Source organism: Ambystoma mexicanum, chromosome 3p (genome assembly GCF_040938575.1).
Source record: "Ambystoma mexicanum isolate Mex_15411 chromosome 3p, UKY_AmexF1_1, whole genome shotgun sequence".
Classification (NCBI taxonomy): Eukaryota; Metazoa; Chordata; class Amphibia; order Caudata; family Ambystomatidae; genus Ambystoma; species Ambystoma mexicanum.
Genome location: NC_090925.1, coordinates 918,496,227 through 918,519,649, shown reverse-complemented (window position 1 = coordinate 918,519,649; position 23,423 = coordinate 918,496,227). Strand labels below are relative to the sequence as shown.

At 46.0% G+C, this 23,423-nt stretch overlaps 1 protein-coding gene across 6 annotated transcripts in view; it reads left to right on the top strand.

The window, feature by feature from the left end:
* Positions 1-23,039, top strand: part of LOC138581113 (uncharacterized) — a 399,583-nt gene extending 376,544 nt beyond the window's left edge. For all 6 annotated transcript variants that reach the window (XM_069652198.1, XM_069652197.1, XM_069652199.1 and 3 more), the window contains one exon: positions 22,447-23,039. In XM_069652198.1, the coding sequence (XP_069508299.1) occupies positions 22,447-22,565 (119 nt within the window). In that variant the 3' untranslated portion in view covers positions 22,566-23,039. The remainder of the gene's footprint in view (positions 1-22,446) is intronic.
* Positions 23,040-23,423: the final 384 nt, after the last annotated feature.

Sequence of the window (23,423 nt, the reverse complement as noted above, 5' to 3'; positions counted from 1 at the left end):
TGGTAACATTTTTTCGACTGGATGTTCCTCCCACGTATTCCTCATCACCCTTCCAACCTACCCCACTGTAGAATTTCTGAGCTTTAGACTTTACGCTCTTTTAAGGTCTGATAAATTAACGGCACTTGTCAATGGCAGTAATTCTGCATATGGGTGGCGAAAAAACAGAACTGAAGCCAGCGGGCGCTGCACATGGTGTATGTACTAGACGATGACGTCAACCGAGATGTAGGCCCTTGAGGGACATCAGGTCGACCGTCTCGACACACAGCGCACTCTGTTGAGAAGATAATTTTTTGCAAAGCAACTGAAGCTTGAAAAGAAAAGATCATAAGATGAGGAGAATGTTACCTGGGGTAAGTAATTTGTTCTTCTTGCAGATTTCTTAGCAAATAATTTGGTTAGCGTAGGTAGCTGGAGGACAGTGTGGGAAACTCTCAAGGTGGTCACTAGGGTTGAGGTGATTGCTGGTCCAGGCGGCATCAAGAGGGCGCTGCACGAAGACTTGGGGTCTCTGGAGGACTGAAAGCAGACACTCAAGTCGGACAGGATTACGGACCCCTCTGCTGAGTCTGAACTTTTATCATTGCGGTCTCATTGCACGGACACATGGGAGAGGCTTTGCAGATTTGATTACTCAGTATACGTGGCATGCATGCACGACGAAGGGGTCAAGTCAGGCAGGTTGTTGGCATGGTTGTGCAAGTACGAACAGCCCAGGCGAGCGATCGCACTGATACAAGATGAATATGGCGCCTCTTGGAAGTCTCAAACAGCGATCAATGATACCTTTAGTATGTTTTATAATGGGTTGTTTAAGTATGAGGAACTGGTTGACCCAGTAGAGCTCTGCTCTGCGCTCTCCCAGATCAGGCTGCCGCGGCTAACTACAGAACAAGCTACCTCTCTTGAGCTGCCTATAACGGAGGAGGAGATAGGTGGGTTGATTGCGTCTCTGTCAATTGGGAAGACGCCGAAGGGGGGGGTGTACTCTACAAGGCATTTGGTTCTACACTTACTCCCGTCTTGCTCAGAAGCATATGAGGGGGATCTGCTCCTGCCTAGCATGCGCAAAACATTGATAGTTCCTAAACCGAAACCTGGGAAGCCGGCAGAGCTTTGCAAATTTTACCGACCCCTGGCAATGTTAAACTGGGATTGGCGAAGGGTTCATCCGATGGGTTATGTAATTGTACACACAGCCAGTGGCCACGGTAAGAATGGAGAGGCAGCTATATCGATCATGGGACATACACAGTGGTGCCCAAAAGGGATGCCCGCTGTCGCCTATGCTCTACATACTGGCACTAGAACTATTGGCAGTGTTTCTTCATCAATCATTTTTTATGGCTGGTATTGAAGTGGGGGGATTCAGGCATCTTATCTCCCTGTACCCGGACGAGGTCCTCCTGTACTTGTGCGAACCGAGCACAATCTGCCCATTATCCCGGTGGTCCAAAAAACGTTGCCAGACTGACCGAGATCTCCTTTAGTAGACGGAAGTCGTGACCCTTGCCCTTGGCTGGACTGCGGCAATGTGACACCTAAGGCCTTCTAGACCTGGGGTTGCAATGGGAATCGCACACATTTAAGTATTTTGGTATACACATTGCACAAATGCCATCAAGCATGCACATTGGGAATACTGTCAAGGCGGTGGATTGGGTTAGACGGTCTATGACATTTTGGGGTTGATTGCCTTTAAAACGTATGGGCCGGATAGCGTTGCTCAAAATGATAGTGCTACCATGCCTACTCTATTCCTTTGCGAATGTACACTGCTACGTTGCTTCTGTCTTCTTTTAACATTTGGACATGATGCTCAGGGGATTCCTGTGGGGTCAAAGCAGACAGAAGATTGCCTTGAATACCCTGTGAATGGGTATAAGGACTAAGGGGTGGAACTACCACGGCTGGAGCTCTATTACCTGGCTGTGCAACTTCAATATGTGGCCGGCTGGCTTTCTGATGAGCCTATGATGGACCTTAGATTACTGCAGGATGTGTTACATCCTGTGGTGCTTAAGGAGGCCCTGTGGGTTACGGACCGCTGCATTAGTCGATCAGTGCTGCTGGTCAGGCTTGGATGCCTGGTGTGGGGGAGATTATGAAGTTGTTGAAACTTTGCAATCCATACGCACCGCAAGTCCCTATGACAGCAGATGTTTGCGCAGAGGTAGATGTGGCGGTTGCCATGAGGTGGGATGAGGTAGGGCCCACTACATGGGGGGGATATGTATAGAGATGGGGTCTTCCGGTCTCTTGATAACCTGATAAGAACAGAGGGGCTCCCCAGGGGCCTGTTTTGACCGTGTTTGAAGTTAGTAACAGTTGCAAAGGGAAAATGGGCGAACTGGCCAGGGAACCAGAGTCTACTGCACTGCTGACATTGCTGTATGAGTTGGAGGATGGCTGACGGCAGGTGTCCCGGTTGTATGGATGTTTATTGAGTGCAACCAGTGTGAGGAATGAGAAGCTGCGAGCGCAGTGGGAAACGGACCTGGGCCGGAAGCTGGATGATACACAGTGGGATAATGCATTATGTTTTGTCAAAAGCATCTCACGAAACGCAAGGTTTCACCAACTCCAGTTCAACTTACTCCATAGAACGTATACGACACCCAGCCGAGTGACCAGATTTGATCCCAAAGCTCTCTCTGTTTTCACATGGTGTGATGCTGATGGCGCAGACATTATGCACATGTTCTGGCAGTGTGTGCGGTGTGAGATTTTTGGCGCAAGGTAGAGACAGTGTGCGTGCAGGGTGGGGTCACCCGATACCAATGTGATCTGACAATGTTTGCTGAGCGCTTACCCTAGGCAGGATAAATATAGACCTGCTGTTAAATTTATGGATCTAGCGTGTGTCTTAGCAAAAAGACGAATTGCGATGGCATGGAAGCAAAAAGGTGGGCCGCAATATCGCTTATTGTGCAATGACTTCATTTTATGGAGTGCGGCAGAGACCACTGTTTGGTATAGAGCCCTGAGAGATGGTAAACAGGAACCTACTGAAAATATTGAGGCATGGAACACACTCATCCTTGCAATGTTTAACCCATCATATTAAAAATTGTAATTGTTTATTCGTACACCGCTTATACACAAGTAAAGTGCTTCAAAGTGCTTCAAGACGGGTGGGGTCAAAGGGGATACAATAGTCATTCTTAGGCCTTGAAGTTTCTGAATGATCTAACAAAAAATAACTAGCGTACTAGGCCTGACCGCATTTCTCCTAGTGCAAGTGCATGAAGAGTTGCAGGCGCGATCAAGCTATGGAGGGGAGACAAAGGGAGCAAAAGGACAAACAAACTTACTTGGCCTTAGTACATTCAGGTCAAGTAAGTATACAGATGGAAGTGGGAGGGGGAGATGGTGGGGGGAACAAGTGCGCCCAGTCCAGCAGGGCCCTGGGTTAAGTGCTGGGAGGTTACCCCTTTCATGGAACGTATGCTGAAGTGCAGTAGTGGTGAAACAAAGTGCAGAGGCCCAGAGGCAAGTGCAGAGACTGGCAGGGGGACCCGGAAACTGTGAGGCTCTGGAGGGGAACCAGGCGACCAGTCCGCAAAAAGCGGAACAGTGTTAAGCAAGAGAAGGAGGAGGGAGGCAGGAGAGAAAAGAAAGGAGGTTAGCAGGGGAGAGGAAGAGGGAGAGAGAAAGAGGAAGAGAAGAAGAAGCTCTTGAGGAGTTTCCGGAACTTAAGGAGCTCCGGCTCAAGCCGGAGAGAGGCAGGGAGGCTTTTCCAGAGGGAGGCACCTGCGGAGGATAGAGATCTAACCCAAAATCTCTGTTTGGAAAAATGGCTCACCCGCAAAGAGTTGGAGGACGACGAGCGGAGGGCTCTAGTAGGGGAGTATTTTGGAAGAGAGTGTTGTTGGGCCCCAGAAAGCCTTGTGGATTATGCAGAGAGGGTCTTGAACTTTATCCTTGCAGCCACAGGGAGCCAGTGGAGGGATTTCAGCAACGGAGAGATGCAGTGCCTGGGCTTGAGGCCAAGGATGAGTCGTTCTGTTCTGGATGAGTTGTAACGGACGAAGAGTAGAAGTAGGAAGATTGAGAAAGAGGCTCTTGCAGTAGTCCAGCCTAGAGAGAACCAGAGCTCTGGAGATGGTGAGCCTTTGGGCGAAAGTGAGAATAGGTAGAACACCTCTGAGGCGGTTCAGCTGGTAGTGGGACTTTTTGGAGATGCCCGAGATGTGAGAAGAGAAGGAGAGAGTGGAGTCGAAAATGACCCCCCAGATTATTTGCCTCACTAGCAGTTGGGGGGTGCAGGGCCAAGGGAGGCCAACACCATAAACCGGGGGGGCATTATTTATGTTGGTTATATGGCCCACTGGGCTCGGACTAAGAGTGTCGTTTGCATTGGGACATGAGCCTCGAGTGACTAAGTAGCTTTTATCTGCACTAGGACCGGGTACACAGAAGATTTATACCAACCCCTGCCTCACAGCAAGAGGGAAGATAATATGGGAAGCCTTGGTTCTTTTGTATTCCTTTGTTTTGTTCACATTTCCATTTTGTTTATTGTCTTTAATGCTGATTGTTTCTGTGCATGCTTTGATGGTGTTGAGATCTTATCTGTGGATTTGTACAATGAGACTGCATAACACTAAGAAACCGATTTTAAAATAAATCGGCACAAGAAAATGGTAAATGGCTGCAGGGACCCAGCGCAAGTGGAAGAGGAAAACACACTGGCAGCAGACAGAGAGGGGAGGACTGAGCCAGAAAGGCAGGGGTGTCTAATTGGAGCAAGACTCATTCACAGGGAAGGCAGAAAAGATCAGCAAAGCATGGAGATAATCCAAATGGGTTTCGGCTGCACGAGGGTCAGAGTGCAATACACAAACAGAGAGCTTGAGGGTTTGGCAGTTTATAAGCATTGCTAGCAGGAAAGCCAATGTTGAGCTGTATGATTGAGCTGCACACGAGAAGCAGTTGTAGGTGTAGTTAATGGAATTCCTGGCATGGAGTTTGGGAGAAGAGTCAGTGCTGACAAACTCCAGGATTTTTGGTAAAGAAAGAAAAATCACAGTAATTGCTGTGGTGTTTTGAGTGTTGCATACCATTGAAAATGTGTCCGTCTCCTTCCAGTGAAGCGAGACTGTGCATGCAACTCAGAGTCCATTAGACTTTCTGGAGTAGGCTGCTGGGTTTTCCAGATATCATGCATGTGCATTAGGGGAGTAGTAGTCCATGTTCCTGGAAATACAGATTTGTGCAAGAAAAGATTAAAAAGGGATTCTGGTTCATCTCTGTTGATGGCTAACAACGCCCTGCGAATCTGATGACCGCACCACCCAGAGGGCGAGATGTGACACCCAGTCCCTGGCTGCGTGTGTAACCCTCACATAAAATGATGGAAATTCCAACATCTCACTACAGTACTTTACATTTGATGACTATACCTCGTATATGAGGTTTCGCCTGGTATAAGATGCAACTACTTCAGTATATGATTTGCATTTGGCATATAATGGCAGCACCTTCACATGTGAATTTATGACTTATATTTGATGAATTTGCCTGTCATATGAGGCTTTAAGCATCATAGGATGGTAGTACATGGGCATTTGAGGCTGCCCTTTTTGGTTTTGGCACTTTAGTGGAGAAAGTGGCGTTCGGGAGCAGTGTATGGTGTTGGCATGGCAAGTTGCTGATGCTCGGCTATGAAATGGCCAAGCACCAGCCAGGCCTTGACCCTCTCGCTCATGTCTGCACGCATGCTGCTGTTGCCAGTGAGCTGTGCGTACTACTGAAGTAAGAGCAAAATGACTGCACCAAACTAGATGCATATTAGATTTTCATTTGGATGCACCAGTGCTTTTTGTCAGATGAACTCCTGTCGGACTATGTTTGAAGCCCAAGTGGAGTGATCTGTTGGCAGACAGAGACTGAGGCAGCCAGGCAGGCCTCTGATTTACAAGGCAGGCGAGTTGCCTTTGTTGTTAGAATGCAGCACGTTCTCCATGCTGTCAAAGTTCGAAACGGGTCCACAGCAGTGATATATTTACCAGAGAGAAACTGTCTTTCTAGAAGCTGGCTGAGTCTGGTATGGAAGACTCGTATTTTTTTTGTCTTTGTGTAGCTCAGTTTTCCTACTTGTTTCTGACCCTAAGTGCCTTCCTCGCTCTAGGCTCCAATGCCTTTGGCCCCTCTACAGGTCTTTCGCTATGCCCGTATCAGCCACTACCCGTCAATGTCTCTCTGTCTCTTCCTTTCACCATGTCTCATTCTCCTCCCACCCCCACCTCTGCCCACCACCACTTTGACGGCTCTGTGCACCACCAGCTCAGGTTCGGCTTCTTGTCGTCTTACAACACACATGGGGGCAGCTGCACAACTTGAAATCATGTTTGACACACATATTGTGACCCGGCAGCAGTAGTCCGAGTTCAGGTAATTCTACTTTCTCTTGACCGCAGCCCTCACACTTCTGTAATACAATGCATGGGTTTGCCCCTAGGAGGACGGATGCTGAAACTCCTGTCCTGTGATTATTTATGAGGCAGATTCGAGATATGTAGCCAGCCCTAGCTTGGTATCCTACATAGCCATGCAGTTTGTGCATTTCAATCTTGTGTTTACAACGTGAAAAGTGAAACTACAAGTCCCGGAAAGCAAAGGGCAGAAAGCCAAACTAACAGTTGTATGTTCTTGGGGAGCTCCACTCAGCCTCTCTTTCTCTCTCTCTCTCTCTCTCTCTCTCTCTCTCTCTCTCTCTTTCTCTCTCTCGTCTCCCCCTCCTCTCCTCTCTCTCTCTCTTTTTCTCTCTCTCTCTCTCTCTCTCTCTTTCTCTTTCTCTCTCGCCCCCACCCCCATTCTCTCGCTCGCACCCCCCTCTCTCACTCTCTCTCTAGCCCCCACCCACCCTTGCGGTTCAGGGCCCACTGCACCCCCGCCATCGTGTCAGGCACAAGGTCCTCACAGGGCGCCATCCCAATAATTTTGGCGCAAGTTAGGGAGGTGTCGAAAAGACGCGCAGAAATGCGCTTCCCTTGAGAAAACGCTCCTGAAACTCAGTGAGAACCTTTCCTAGGTCTCTGCTCATGGCTGTGACCCTAAGAAGGCCTCCCCTTTGCTCGTAGGGTACTCTCCAGCCTCTCCACCTCTGTCACAAGCCCTGCAAGAGGACCCTGCCCCCTCTGATTCACCTTTCCCATTTCCTGAAGACTTCTCTTCTGATGGTTGGACAAGGGAGAGATGTGAGGCCTATATGACCAAAATGTCAGAATATATTGACTTTTCTAGCAAATGTGATGATAAAGAGACAACGTACAATGGATGACTGTCCTAGGCCCTTAAAATCTCCAAGGCACCACTCTCCTGGGGCTCGTTTTTCATCTCCTCCTAGGCAGCATTTGCCTGACCCTCCTTAGGATATTTTCCAGGGTGATCAATATGACCCTAACTCTGAGGGGATTATTCCCTCAACTGATGCTTCTAAGGGCCGTCGATATCAGTAAGTCCAAAACCAAAGTTTGTTTGTGTACAAACCTATGCTTGCCCTCACTCTTAAACCAAATGTGTTAGGGGATTTTCTTAAAGGAAAAATGATGACAAAAAAGGAAATGTAAACCACAACTTGTTTCAGGTAGTATTACCAATAGGTGTAGCTCTCCCAGTTGAAAATAGTTTAACTCAAAAGGGTTGCCCTTGGAACCTTTCACGCTGGGCTCTTGCTGTAAGTCAATAAAGTTCACAATGTCTCTGGGCCTTCTGTGGTTCCCTTCCCCAAGCTTTGATCTTTCCAGTTCCAAACTAAAAAAGACACAGTTCTTGTTAGATGTTCCAGGGCTCTGTTCCCAAGCCTAGGCCCCTCTCTACAAAGTTCAAAAAACAAACCAAAAAGTTCCTCTTGTCAGGATGCACTGTTCAATGTGTACAGCTCTTTCGTGTGGGTAGTATTAGGGACTTTCGAGAACACAGGGCTCTTTGTTCCTCCCAGGCACAACCATTCTGACCTCTAACCCCTCTACTTATTCTCTGGCACCTTTTCCTCTTCTGTGCCACTTTCACTCTGTCCTTTTTCACTTTACTGTGCTTCCTGCACACCTTCTTTTTCTGTCGTGCACACTTGCACCTTCTTTCCACCTTTCTGTGCCCTTTGCACACTTCTCCTTACTTTTCACAGTGCTCTATTGGACCTTCAGTTTTCACAATGTTCTCTTGCACCCTCATTTGCCTTTTTATGTGCCTTTTGCACTCTCTATGATATGATATGAAATGATATGGCATTTATAACGCGCCTATACACAAGTGTTTCAAGGCAGCCTATATTTCTTTCGGGTCGATTGCACCCTCATTCTCACTTTCGGGTCGCTTGCACACTTCTCCTTACTTTCTGGTCTCTCTCGTACCCACTCTTGGTTGTTTACACGTCGCCAGTGCATTTTGCTGTCTTTCATTACTTCTGTGCCTCTAGTGTACCTTTTCTGTTGTTCCACTTTGCTTTCTTTCACCGCGTTCCAGCTTTCGCTTACTTTCGTCCCGCTTTCGCTCACTGGGCTCTTCTCTCAACAACGCTCTTTCTCCTGCTCCAGCCACCTGTACGCTACTGGGTTTCTATCTGTCTCATGAGACTCGCCAACAGTAGCATCAAATGTGTTTGGATTGAGGCCAGGGTATTACCACCTGCCCCTCAGACTCTCTTGGGACCGGTACACGTCCCAAGGGGAACAAGCATTTCACGGAACACCGCCAGCAGGATACAGGCTGCCTTGCTCCGGCTCCCTGGAGACACTGCTCACTAGCCACATTGCAGCCCCTCACGAACACCGGGCCAGCATCTCCGGATCCTCCAGTCTTCTCTTCCTGCAGCTCCCTGCTCCTTGGCTCCTCTGGTCCAGTCAACATCCCCAGCTCGCTCTCAGATTCTGGCAGAACCACCCTTTTTATACTGCATGTGAGTCAATTGCAGTCAGGTGTGCATAGTTGGGGAAATATGCCTGACCTTGCCTGATTCTATTAGTTGTACAGTTCAAAGGGTGTTAGATGGTAAGCCTCACTTTGTGTCCCTATGTTGTTTCTATGGGTAATCCTCATTGCTCCCGATCGCCTCTTCCTCTGCCCAATTTATATTGGAAATGGGATGTGATTGGAAATACCCCATTAAGACTGAGAGAGAGTGGTTTGGCGTATCATTGGGAAAGGGGGACTACTATGTCTCGCCCTTAGATATTCTCCTCCCAATCCCTCATGACCCTCCACTCAGGTGATCCTCCCTCACTTGTCCACCCCCGTGGTCAGGATGCAAAAGCGATGAACCTTCCCTGGCCACCTGAATGGAAGATCCCGGGGGAGTAGTTGGGAGAATACCGTCAGGTTTCTCACAAAACTCAGCATTGAAATAAAACCAGCACATATTGAATTACTGAACTAAATGGAAATGTAACATTAAAGTGAACAAGTGTACATTCAATACTGAACTTAATTAAGCAACATAAGAGCGTGTTGAACTCTGAACTGAAATTGAACAATATCGAATATACGTGGCACACAAATTATCCTAAACCTTGAAGTCAAATACATAAAAGGCTGAGGGAAGCCAAACAGTGAACTTTAATGAGTGAATGCAGTGTGGCAAGGCTACAGTTTGGCAAGGGGTGTGTGATACATGGTGCCAAGCCACAAGGTGATCAAGGAGCAGCCAGGGGAGCACAAGAATACACACTAAGCTAAGAGCCCAATAAAAAGAGTCAAGTGATGGTGACTAGGTGCACAGGAACAAGTGCCAAGGAACCTGTGTGTGGGCTGAGGAGTCCAGGGGTCCTGGTTGCATGAACTATGATGGGTGGACTGTGTGGTCTGACAACTGTGCCTAGCCCTGAGAGCCCTGAATGGTGAAAGCTAAGGACACTGTGAAACAAGCCCAATGAAACCACTTCAAAGGAGCTGGCGAGGCAAGCCAGAAAGCGGGTCAGATTGACCTGGTGTTTTGTTAGACTTTTGAAAAGACTGAGGCAAGTGTAAGTAAAGACATTGAAGTTTTGGGGAAGGTAACCGTGGGGCCAAAGGGACTACACATGTTGTCTTTGGACCAGATTCTCAAGACCCCTTTGTTTTGGATTGTGTTACTTGAAACTTGGGGAAGGGAACCCCAAGGATTGGTTCTGAACTGTATTGCCTTGAACTGGAGAAAGGTCAACTTTAAGACTTTTTCAGAGAACTTTCTTATGTTTGGGGAAGGGGAGCTAGAAGAAGCTCAGAACTTCAAACTAAACATTGTTTCTTTTGACTTTGACATCCCTACACATTGGTTAATTGTAGTTGTGAGGGCAAGGATAGGTTTTGGACATGGACAGACTTTTAAGTTGAACTCTTTGACTCAGACATTCCATAGTTCCATTCAGATAAGGAAATTCCACCTTGGCGCATAGGTCAAGTTAGGCCTTCAACTATCCTGACATTTAAGTTAATAAATATCTTTTGTTTGAACTTGAAGACTGTTGTCTGTGTCATACTTCATGATGCCTTCATAGAGGGGAATAGGCCTTTCAAGGAAATATAATCTGTTGTCCTCCCTTCACTCTCACTCTGGCCTCTAGCAGACAGGTCCCAGTTCATTTTTTCACGTTGCCTCTATCCTCATCGCTTTCTCCACCTTTCTCTCTCGCGCTCTCTCTCCCGCTTCTACTTCCTCTTGCTCTCCCTCTTCCTCTCTCGGATACAGTGTACTCCACGTGCAACTAGGATCTACGAATTGTGTGACGAATCACAAGTATTCATCCCTTCTCCCTTTGAGGCCGGGGAGGTGAGCCCACTCCGGTGTCACGATCTGCCGTCCCTGGAAACTATGGTGAAAATGGAAGAAGGGCTACTGAGTGGAAACTATTGCAGCGCTCTAGTTTACGGCGTGTCACGTACAAATACACGTCACGCCTAAGCGACGATGCGTGGCAACCCTCCTTCTTTGGGTATACACGCTTGTTCTCCGTCCACTGTTCTGGTGGTTCCCGCTGCCTTCCCGCCTTCCTTGCTTTGTCTTCTCTGCACCTCCTTCCTCTCTTTCTCCTAGCAGTTTGTTCTATTCTACCGACCGCCATTCTGCCCCTCCTCTGCGCTCCGCTTTCCTTCGGAGCGTCCTTCTACTCCGTACCTTCCTTACTCTTACCTTGTGTTCCTACAACGCATCTGTTAACACGCATTTGCGTATCCTCTTCGATACCTTCTGGAAAGACGGGATACGCCATTTCCGTCTCACAAAGTCGACTGCATTCAAGAACCGCAGTTTAACATCGTCCAAGGGTTTTTCAGCTTTGCTTTTCCCTGGTTGTGTGGCGGTCCCCCTGGAGGCCCCCACTGCCAGGCTGGCTGCTAGTAGGCAGGGTGACTTCCGGCGGGGCTCTTCCTAAGACTCGTCCAAAAAAGCCAGAGCACGCCTGGAGGAGCCGGAAGGAGATATCTTCAGAAGACTCATCCGAGGAATCATGGGCAGGTGAGGAGGAAGGGAAATCTGGGTCAGAAGAATTGTTCTTGGATAGTTTACCCCACATTCCTGAGAGTTTGCAACGCCAAGAGATGGCCAGTTTAGAACAATACCAAGAGCTTGTTAAAGCCATACAAGGTATTACAGTCGAACTACATACTTTGAAAACAGAGAACAATGTATTTAAGGCAGACAATGCAGCATTAAGACAACAGTTCTTACGTAGAGAAGATGATCAGGGAGATCTCCCACCAGTATTTTTACCATGCGGAAAATACGACGGGAATCCCAAAAGACTTAAAGAATTTCTGGACGCCTGTCAAATTTACTTCACTTTTCGCCCCAAGATGTTTGAATTAGACCGGGCCAAGGTCGGATTTGTTGTCTCAAACTTAATGGGTAATGCCCTGGCCTGGGCAACCCCGCTTGTCACTGATGCCGATCCAGCCCTCACTGTTTATGGAACTTTTATCCAACAGTTCCAGACCAGGTTCGAAAGACCAGAGGTGTTATTTACGTTTCATGAAAACCTCTTAGACACCAAACAAGGCACATCTGACGTTCAGACATACGTGACCAATTTCCAGAGGATAGCCCAGGAGACTGGATGGCCAGACTCTGCAAGACAGACTTTATTCAGAAGGGGTTTACAAAAGGACATAAAGGACGAACTGTCAAGAATTGCTAGACCTGCATAATTTCAGGAACTGATTTCCCTAGCTCTACAAATTGAATTCCGACTGTCGGAGTGCCGGACAGAAAGAAGACGACCCAGGTTGCGTGCTCCTCACCTTTCTTCTCCCAGTGTGCAGACCACCCAAGAAAGGAATAAACCTTCAACGGAAGAACCCATGCAAATCGGGACTACCAGAAGACCCCTAACGGCTGCAGAGAGAAAACGGCGAAAGGACTTGAGCCTGTGCCTGTATTACGGATCTGACAAGCATCTCCTGAGGGATTGTCCTGAGGTCCCTCCTAGGAGGTCGGGAAACGAACAACCCCGTCCGTGAACAGGGACACGGAAGGGGTCTATCGGGCCAATACTTGTGTTTCAAAAAACCCCATAGTAGAGGAAGTCTCACACCAGCTCATGATCCTCAAAGTGGTATTAGAATGGAAGAAGAACTGTAAGGTGGAATGCCTGGCCATGCTAGACTGTGGAGCAGCTGGCAATTTCATGGACGATGAATGGGCAACAAAGCACGCCCTACCTAGAAGAAGTAAGCACCTACCAATACCTGTGGAAGGGGTAGATGGCTCTCCCCTATCCTCGGGTCCCATTAAACAAGAGACTCATGAATTAATAGTCAGGATGAACACCCATCAAGAAAGAATTGCATTTGACTTGATAAGGGCGCCCACTTCCCAGTTATCTGGGAATCCCTTGGCTAAGGAGACACAATCCCGGTATTGACTGGCGCACAAATACGCTGGAATTCCGCTCTGACCTCTGTTTACACAACTGTTTGTCTCAAGAGACTGAGCCGATTCAAGCTAATAACACGATGCCCATCAAGAGCGTGATTGGTATCCTGGAAGAATACATAGGAGTATTCAGATGTTTTTTCCGACATCCAACCCAAGCCTCTCCCTCCTCACAGAACAGAAGACTGTAAAATTTAATTAAAACCAGAGACAGAGGTTCTGTTAGGAAGAATGTTCCTGTTGTCCCTACCAGAGAAAGACGCCCTGAGGGAATATCTAGCCACCAATCTACAGAATGGTCTCTAATCCGAGAATCGACTTTTTCTGCAGGGGCTTCTCTGTTCTTTATCCCCAAGAAGGGTACCACGGAGCTCAGGCCCTGTATTGACTATTGAGATCTGAACAGTCAGACAATCAGAGACCGCTACCCGATGCCTCTTATCAAGGACATTCTGGAGGCTGTGCAAGGAGCAAAATGGTTTACAAAATTGGATCTCAGGGGTGCTTATCATTTACTAAGAATACATAAAGGAGACAAATGGAAGACGGCTTTTCGTACACCCCTGGGTCACTTTGAGTACAGGGTAATGCCTTTTGGCTTAGTTAATGCTCCTGCTCAATTCCAAAGATTTATGGACAAGATTATCTCTGATTTGTTGTTAAGCAAGGTGGTAGTGTATTTGGACGATATATTGGTCTTCTCAAAGACTCTTGAGCAGCATCGTCTGGATGTAAAGGAGGCCTTGGAACGACTAAGACATAATCATCTCTTCGCTAAACCTGAAAAGAGCCAGTTTGAAGCCTCTTCTGTTCCTTATCTGGGATTTATACTTTCGGAAGACCAACTGACTATGGATCCGAACAAGGTCAAGGCAATATACCAGTGGCCCACTCCCGCTTCAGTCAAGGATGTTCAACGATTTTTAGGCTTAGCCAATTTTTACCGGAAATTCATCACCAGGTTTTCCAACATTGTCCTACCAATAACCAACCTCTTAAAAAAGCGTGTAAAGTTCAGGCCCTCGGAGCCGCTCTTTTACAGAAAAAGGAAGACCAGTTAGAACACCCAATTGCTTACTATTCAAGAACCCTCAATTCTAGTGAAAAGAATTACTCGGTGATCGAAAAGGAACTCCTTGCCATTCGACAAGCTTGCGAGGAGTGGAGACATCTTCTGCAGGGAGCAAGGTTTCCTTTTCAACTCCGCACGGATCATAGAAACCTTAGCATCCTACAACAAATGGAATGCAGGAATTCCCGCCATGCCAGATGGGCATATTACTTTTCCCAATTTGACTTCGAACTGACCTATCTACCAGGGAAGGAAAATCATTTAGCCGATGCTCTTTCTAGAAGTCATGGGGAAGAATCAGGAAAGTACTCCGGTCACGAATACTTACTGCAGGGTAAAACCTTTATCAACTCCATAAACACTTTCTTACAAGATGTTCTTGAAGCCCAGAAAGACCCATCCACCACCCTTATTCCTCTCTTAACTCAAAGAGGGAACCTTTGGTTTCGGGAGGAAGGATTGTATCTTCCCACTCAGGAGCTCAGGACCAAGGCACTTGCATGGTGTCATGATATACCTACCACAGGCCACAAGGGTCAGTCTGCCACTCTGGAACTATTACGTCGACATTTCTGGTGGCCGAGGATGGCTAAAGATACCAAGGAGTACATCTCCTCATGTCCCACCTGTGCAAGAAACAAATATAATACAGCAAAGCCCTTGGGACTTCTTCAACAAGACGGTCCTCCTTCGTGACCCTGGCAACACCTCTCGATGGATTTCATTGTAGAATTACCAGACTCAGCAGGATACACGGCAATCATGGTGGTAGTCGATTCCTTTAGCAAATTGGCTCATTTCACTCCTATGAGGGGCACTCCGTCAGCTTCGGAGACGGCCCTTGCCTTTCTCAGAGACATTGTGCGTCTACGTGGAATTCCGTTTACCATCATTTCTGACAGAGGTACCCAATTCACCTCAAAATTCTGGACTGCTCTTTGCAAACAACTTCAGATCCAAAGAGCTTTATCTTCAGGTTTCCATCCAGAGTCCAATGGACAAACGGAGCGTCTTAACGCTACTCTTGAGCAATACATAAGAGGTTTTTGTCACCAAACACAGGATGATTGGCATCAGCTATTACCGCTGGATGAGTTTTCTTATAACAACACAGTACACTCAGCAATCGGAATGAGTCCATTCAAGTGCATCTATGGATACCATCCTCGTCACATCCCTTTTTCTACCATGCAACTCACCTCATTACCTACCATCGATCAGCTGCTGCACACACTCAGAGACACGCACAAGGAGGTTCAAGAGAATCTGTTGGACAGCCTCCAGAAGAACAAAAGATGGGCCGATAAGGGTAGGAGACCCAATCCTAGATGGAAAGTCGGTGATAAAGTGTGGTTGTCAACCAAGCATCTTCCAAGATGGTTCCATCCTGGGAAGTTTGCCCCAAGATGCATAGGTCCTTACTCAATTGAAAAATGTGTCAATCCGGTAGCCTTCCGACTCTCTTTGCCATCTTCCTTACGAAGAGTCCACCCTGTATTTCACACATCCCTGCTCAAGGAATACAAATTCGACCCATATAAAAGGCGACTGAGAAAGAAGACATTGACTCCAGAAGACACCCAGGAATATGAGGTCTCCCAAATATTGAACTCCAGGTACAAACAAGACAGAGTCCAATACCTCATACTCTGGAAAGGGTATCCCTGGTCCGAAAGATCATGGGAACCTGAAAGGAATGTGAAGGCTCCCAGGCTCCTACGTCAGTTTCATAGAAATCATCCAGGCAAATCAGGAGGGGTGCCCATAAGAAGGGGTCATACTGTCACGATCCGCCGTCCCTGGAAACTATTGTGGAAATGGAAAAAGGGCTACTGAGTGGAAACTAATGCAGCGCTCTAGTTGTTTACGGCGCGTCACGTACAAATACGCGTCACGTCTGAGCGACGATGCATTGCAACCCTCCTTCTTTGGGTATACACGCTTGTTCTCCGTCCATTGTTCTGGTGGTTCCCGCTCCCTTGCCGCCTTCCTTTGTCTTCTCCGCACCTCCTTCCTCTCTTTCTCCTAGCTGTTCGTTCTATTCTACGGACCGCCATTCTGCCCCTCCTCTGCGCTCCGCTTTCCTTCGGAGCGTCCTTCCACTCCGTACCTTCCTTACTCTTACCTTGTTTTCCTACAACGCATCTGTTAACATGCATTTGCGTATCCTCTTCGATACCTTCTGGAAAGACGGGATACGCCATTTTCGTCTCACAAAGTCGACTGCATAGAAGAACCGCAGTTTAACATTGTCCCAGGGTTTTTCAGCTTTGCTTTTCCCAGGTCGTGGGGCGGTCTCCCTAGAGGCCCCCACTGCTGGGCTGGCTGCTAGTAGGCAGGGTGGCCTCCGGCAGGGCTCTTCCTAAGACTCGTCCAAAAAAGCCAGAGCCCGCCTGGAGGAGCCGGAAGGAGATATCTTCAGAAGACTCATCCGAGGAATCACGGACAGGTGAGGCGGAAGGGGAATCTGGGTCAGTAGAATTGTTCTTGGATAGTTTACCCCACATTCCTGAGATCCGGTCAAGAACCACCTAGGGGGTATGGGCAAGTGGGACTTCAATGGGAGAGACTCCCCCTTAGGGAACAAGGACTCCCGTTCTGATGAGGAAACCCCTGCATCCAATACCATATCTGCCTACATGAGACTACAGCTGTGAAGATGGATTTGTTTGGCTTCCAGCAAAGTGGAAACAAACCAGCCATATAAAGAAAATAGAAATGTCTCTTTAAAAAGAGACATGTACACTACTTGGACGAGTAGCTCTTGGGAAAAGAGAGAGCATGGTAAGCAGGGGAAACCCCCGGACGTCATTACCCCTTGGAGAGGCGGAGCAGAGGAAAGCCACAGAGACTGCAACTTTCGGACAGGCAAGAAATGCCTGATTGAGATTCCGCAGAGCTGAAGAATCCTGCAACAAGAGACCCGTTATCTGAACGAGAAACAAAGTGCTGCACCAGGTGCTGGCAGGACTACTGCTGCATTGTGGTGAATAAAGGGTCCAGCTAACGACCCTGAGACCGCCCAAGGAGGGATTGCTACATGCTCCCTGCTGCTCGCTCACATAGAGTGCATCCTGCTGCTGCTGAGCTGAGGATGAGACACCAACAAGACTATATACAGAGAAGAGGAATTGGGAAATGACTGGGCGCGCCAAGCCCTGTGAGGTTCCCCTACATCAGAGGTACCGGAGAGAACGTGAAAGGCAGGAGGCCGCAGAGGCAACATATGAGAAAGATAAAAACTTTGTCTAATCACGCATGAGACTCGAACATTAAATACGCAGAATTGGAGTTATATGACTCAATGCAATACGTGAGGAATAACACTGTATGAGAAATTTCTAAAAAGTGGAAGCAAATACCCTGGGAGGAAGAGAGAAGCCCCCAGGTACAAAGCCCTAAGGAGAGGAGAGAGCCTATCACGAACCAGTATGACAAGTGTTATGAAAAGAGACTGTTAAGCAACCAGAATTAGAAAAGGGACAATCCTGTATTAAAAACCCTGCAGATGGGAAACCATAGTTGGCACAAACATACTACAAAACATACAAGTATATGGGAAGAGCTAAAGGAGCTCATGAGGGAAGTCAAGAGAGACCATTAGGGAAGATAGGGAAGAGAACTGAAGGAAGCACATTTTCTAAAGAGAGACATTTGAGTCGCAATAATCACAGTATATAAGATACTGATTGGAAGAGAAAGCCGTTGGAAGGAAGGCAAGAAGACAACGACCAAGAGAGGAGAGTCATTCTTTTGCCCCCAATTTTGTTATTCACATTAGTGGAGGGTCTGGTAGAACTAGGTTTTTGGGATGGATGACAGTTATGTTTGGACTTCCTGACGACAGGCGAGCACCTTAGGTGATTTAGATAGGTACAGTGATCCCTTTAGTAATAGGGAAAGATAGGCCTTTTTACATAGAATTTCATTAAAGAGAAGTAACCTGTCCTCAAGGTGTCCGACTCCTTCTTCTGATCTGCCACAATTGGCTGATGATGGAAGGGGTCAGTCTAAAAACTCCACTAATTTGCAAAAGCTACATGCCAAGGTTTATTGGAGGCCAGATGTTTTGGCAGCGAATACGCTTATCTTGTGATGGGGGGAACAGGCCAAAACCAGATCCTTAGTCGCAGCAGCCTATCGTCATGTAAATCTTCCAGTAATTCATGTAAGAATCTAATGATGTGATAAATGCACAGGGACTCCCCTAGATAGGCACACTCGCCTAGGGACTGGCCTAAGCCAGCCCTTCACCCATACTCCAGGTGGACAAAAAAAGGTTCTGGCAGCCAGACAATCGGGCTGGCCCTAAAAAGTCACAAAACACTCTAGTCCACCCACACAGGAAGTGCATTGGTCATGTTTGGGGCAGAAAATCAGGACAACCCAGTTTTTAAACCATTCTGTTTTCCTAGAGTTCTTCACCCTCCGCCTATTCTCCTACTACCACCTCTTCCTGATATTCAGCTGCTCCCACTTCCTGGGAGGCATCTCCCACCAATTCCTGAAGTTCTCCTCTTCCTGATTTCATGCACCTTCCACCTCATGATATTCCCTTCACCCACCTCCTAATGTTCTTCTTCCATCTCCTAATGGGTTATATGTCATTTCATTGACGGTTTTGATTTTGATCGGGTTTTTGAATGAATATTTCTTAATAAAAAAACTCATCAAAATTAAAAAATATATATTTTTGGGGGTATTACCACCCATCCCCTGTTGTTTTTATCCCCCACCCCCTTCCCTTCTCTTATATGCACTTTCCCAACCCCCTATATATTTTGATTAGTATTTTTTTGTTAAAACATACTCGTCAATAAGTACATTGAAATTACTACCGTTGATGATCTAGTGTCACCCCTTGATGGTCTGTCTTCTCCTTTTGGCTCCTGGTGTTCTCCTTTTCACATTCTTAGGCTTCTTCTCCTCCTCTATTCTTCCAAATCCTCCAATCTTTTCTCTGCCTCACCAACCTTCTCTAAAGTCTTAAGCCAAGCTCTCTCTCCTCTTTCCAACCTCTTCCAAGCACTCTCAGCCAGCTCCTACGTCAAACACCCACACTGCCTAACTGAGGCTCTCAGCTTTTACAGTGTTATAAACCTTGCCCATGTGCTGGGGATTTTGTGAGGGCTGCTGCATGTGAGGTTCAATGGGAAGGGGCTGTACAGCCGTCCAGATTAGGTGTGTATCGGGGCTTTTTACACAGCTAAATCTTGTGAAAATGACAAGTTTAATTTTTCCATGCATATCAGTTATGCGGGCTATTGCTGGCAGCAAGCAAATAAATCATGGAGTCCACTGCTGACAGCCAACTGGGAAGAGGCACGCCCCATTTAACACTCTACTCTGTTGATAATTGTATATAGAAAATAATGTTTGTGTTCGTAAAATTTGTCTAGTTCTCACATTCTGTGTGGGAATTAATGTTTTGTTTTCACTTTGTAAGCATTTTGCATCACAAACGTGCTGTACACATGCTTCAGGATGCTTAAGAAAAGGTGTATTATAGCTTGTATTCTTATTGATCCTGATTTGGAAAACTGGAGCATAACGGCACCTCAATTGCAACAGAACCATTTGTCCAAGTTTGCAAAGTCGATGAAAGCTTATATTTAGCAGTGTAATAACTGTGTGGGCATTTCATGGTGTACTTTGTTTTTATTTCAGAAGTTCATCAGGCATGAATGGCTTGATGATTTTGATGTGATAAAGGCTATTAGAGCCTCAAAGCAGGTGCGTTTGGCTGTTGTGATTATGAGAGGGTTTTGGTGTTCAATGCAAAGATGTGTTTTGTATAGTTTTAAAAGATTGCTTGTGTTTGTGTGCGCCTGCATGAAAGGTCCCAGTCAATATTGTTAGTCTCAGAAGAGAGTGGGAGGGCCCTTCTAAATCTCCCTTCCTCCCACTCCCAGTCAAGGTATAAGGCACATGGTTAGGAAGTGTGAAAATCTACAAGCACTTCTTTGATGGAACTTTATACTTACAATGCAAGAATAGCAACCTGTTCCAGCAGAACTAGCTGTTTTGAAAAGGACAGGAGCAACAATACGCAGCAGTGCTGTATATACTTTTAGTGGGAATGATCGTACCAATACTTCTTAACAGTTGTGCTAAATATGTAGGCACTGTAGGACCATTTCTGAGCTAAGCTGCTGTACTCTTTTCATGGGACAATGTCAAATTTCCACAGCAGGGCTATCACATACTTTGTGGCATCATACCCACAGTTCTCAGCAGGACTACTATATTTTGTGACAGTAACTGAGTTTCTCAACAGATCTGCTGTAATGGCACATTACCAACATGTGTCCACTCAAGAACTGAAGAAGAACCGTGTCTGAGCTTTTCTTTCCATTCTCCAGAGTAGGTGTGATGTCCACTGTTGAAAAGTGTGAAAAGACTCTCAATCCTGTGCTTCTTATGAGTTTTCTCTCCCATGTCTGACTAGGGAGTGACACTGCCAAAAACCTACCCCATTTCAAAGGCACCAGCCTCATTATAAATATCCTGATGTATGTGTGGGATGGCCAGGTCAAACAGACATAGAGCTTGGGATGAACCAGGCATGTCAAGTGATCCTTAAATGAGACTGCCACTGTCCCCCATCATTCTGTAGGCCTTTCAAAGTCAATAGCATTTCAGGAAATTAGCTCAGTGGGTTAATACTCCTGCTTCATGGATCAATGTTTAACCTGATGGTTGCCATCCTGTAGATATCTCTGTGAGTTGATTTGTCTGCAGAAGAGAGATGGGTTCAAAATGCAGAGAAAGGAGTTACCGCAATGCAGACAGCAAGACAGAGGGGAGAAACAGCATTACTAGAGTGCAGGGACAGGAGGGCATAGCAACATACCATAGCAGGTGGCATAGCAAGACGTAGTAGTGGGAGGCAGAGTAAAAGAAGGTGAGAGGCAGAGTAGCACTAGCAAGGAGAGCGATACAGTAAAACATGACAGAAAAGCAGGGAAACGGAAGTAGTGTCAGCCAAAAACAGTATGAGTGAGTGGCAGAGAAGTAATTAAGTTAGAGGTAGGTACTTGAATTAGCAGTTCTTATCAGAGTTCCTCTGTCAACATATCATAAAGTAGCACATGGGTAGCATGCACCTGGAAATATTCTGTGGAAGATTGTTTTCCACTAGTGTAATCAATTATCTGGATCCAGAGAACTTTGATATTTAGCCGTTTTGTTTCTTTTTTCGAAAAATCAGTTTTAACTTCATATATGCATTGGATGGATGTCGGATACGTTTTATTTCTTTGTGAAGGAGCAAACACATTTGTACTCTCTTGAATTTGGATTTACTCTCTAACTCAAAAAATAGGGAGTATAATTCTCCAACCTCAAAATCCTATCTGGAGCACTGGAGCTGTGAATGTTTATAGGTGATTAACTTGGATTTAATCTGAGATTCCGAAAGCGGACCAAGCCTTTAAGAGGCTGATCCACCATTTTGGATTTTTCATCTGTAAGTGGGCCTGTGCAAATATGTCTTTGTGCACTCTGGAGTATGGGCTTGCAGTGAAATTTGATGATGGTAAGCTTAATAAAATCTTTGCTCTGCCATGGGCTTGGTTTCCAAGCTTGAGCGAGCAGGGCTGTAGGGAAGTCAGTATGGTGTTATTTGGGTCAGCGGGTTCATGAGCAAGACTCCCTGAAAATTGCAAGCTTCTTATGGGGTGTTTGAATGGCCTCGCTGTGCGGTCCACATATGGGAGTTCAGAGCCTTGTAAATGGCAGCACGCACCTGCACAAGTCAATTAGTAGTTTGCAAAGTGCATCATAAATTCTCATGGGGACTCTGTCACAGTGATGGAAACCAATGGTGCATGCACAACATGTTGCCTTTGACTCTCAGGATCTTGTTCCCTTAAAGAGAGTATATATCCACTCCCTGAATGTATGAATGGCCATGTTAAGGATGGAGGTGACCTGTATTACTGCTGGCACTTAGGTTTACGTTCCCCAGTGCAAGAACTGGCCGTCTTGAAGGGAGTGTTTAGATTTTTAGCAGTAGGGAATCCCCAGCAAATGTTAAGAGAAGGACTATGGGTATGAGTGTTTTCTAGGCACTATCTCAATACAGCCAGCCCCTATGTTGAATAAATACTTGATTCAATAGCCTTAATAAGTATATGTGTGTTTTGATCCTGCTCAGCCTCATGATAACATGTGGCCTATTAAAGCAGTTTCCTACTAGTTAATATATAGTTGGTCACTAAAATATCTCAGCAGCTACTTTAGTAGCAATGTTTTATTATGCTAATCTTAATCTTATTGTAGATATTTATAATCTGTGTTTTCACTGAGTTATTGGCCCATGTGACATTGCTTCCTATAACCTCATTGTAGTTTAAGGTCTTAGGCTTCTAGTTTCTTGTAATGTTGTTGGGTGCTTCATGTCACATCCACTGCAATTATAAGTTGGTGAATAGATATCACTGATAGCAGATGTCTTAAAGTGAGACTAGGCATAAGCTTTCAGAAGTATTCATTTTCTCCTTTTTTGTCTCATTAAAAGAACTCAACTCAAGAGTCCAAAGACTGGAAGACTATCATCAACGCACCAATGAACTCCTACATCAGGTGGTATCCATTCTCCAGACCCAAAGTAATCTCCTACAACGTTCAGTTAACTGACACAGAAACCGTCCAACCCAGAACTCTGAACTGAAACAATGAACATTCCCAATGATATTTAACCCTAATGAGAATTTATAGAAGAAATAAAAATGCTTATATAATCAAACACTCCTCAATTGTCTCATCTTGCCATCTGACCAATTACATGACTTATTCCCTACCATATAAAATGACCCAGACAACTATTCTGTTTGAGGGTTGCACTTTTCAGTGGTAGGAAGTTAAAGCATCAACTGACCTCCCACATTGTTTCATACATAACAGGTAAAAGTTAACAGTTGAAAGTTAATTCCAGAAATTTCTCAAACTGAAGCTCAGTTTAAACGGAAGTTCTTTTATCTTTAAGAATAAAAATAAATATAAGCCTTTTCAAATTAGTCATGAACGTTATAAAAAAAAATTGAAACATGTTTGTAATTGCTTTGTTTTTCTACTGAATTGTTATTTTAATAAACCAGAGGTTTACCTTCATTCTGGATGTAAAGTCTTTTACTTCACAGTTCCAAAGTGGAAATATCTCTAAAAGAAGTAGGACCTCTTTCTGTCTTAGCCCTCGATTTTGTGTTGTGTGACTGTACGATGACTGAGGCTATAGAATGAGACCGGGTTGACCTTGGGGGCCAGGGACCACCACACACTCCATAATGTAGGCCGCAAAGGAGTTTTACGGTGAACCTCTAGGTTCTCCAATCCATCATTACCCTTGTGTGTTTGCTGAACACCATTAACCATAACCCTTCTGGGCAGAATAGAAAGACTTCTCTTTATAGAGACTACAGTAGAGTTGGGCCCAAGAGAACGTGGTCTGTGGAGCTACTACTGCAAGCTTTCAGGAACTTCATTATCAGAAGGATG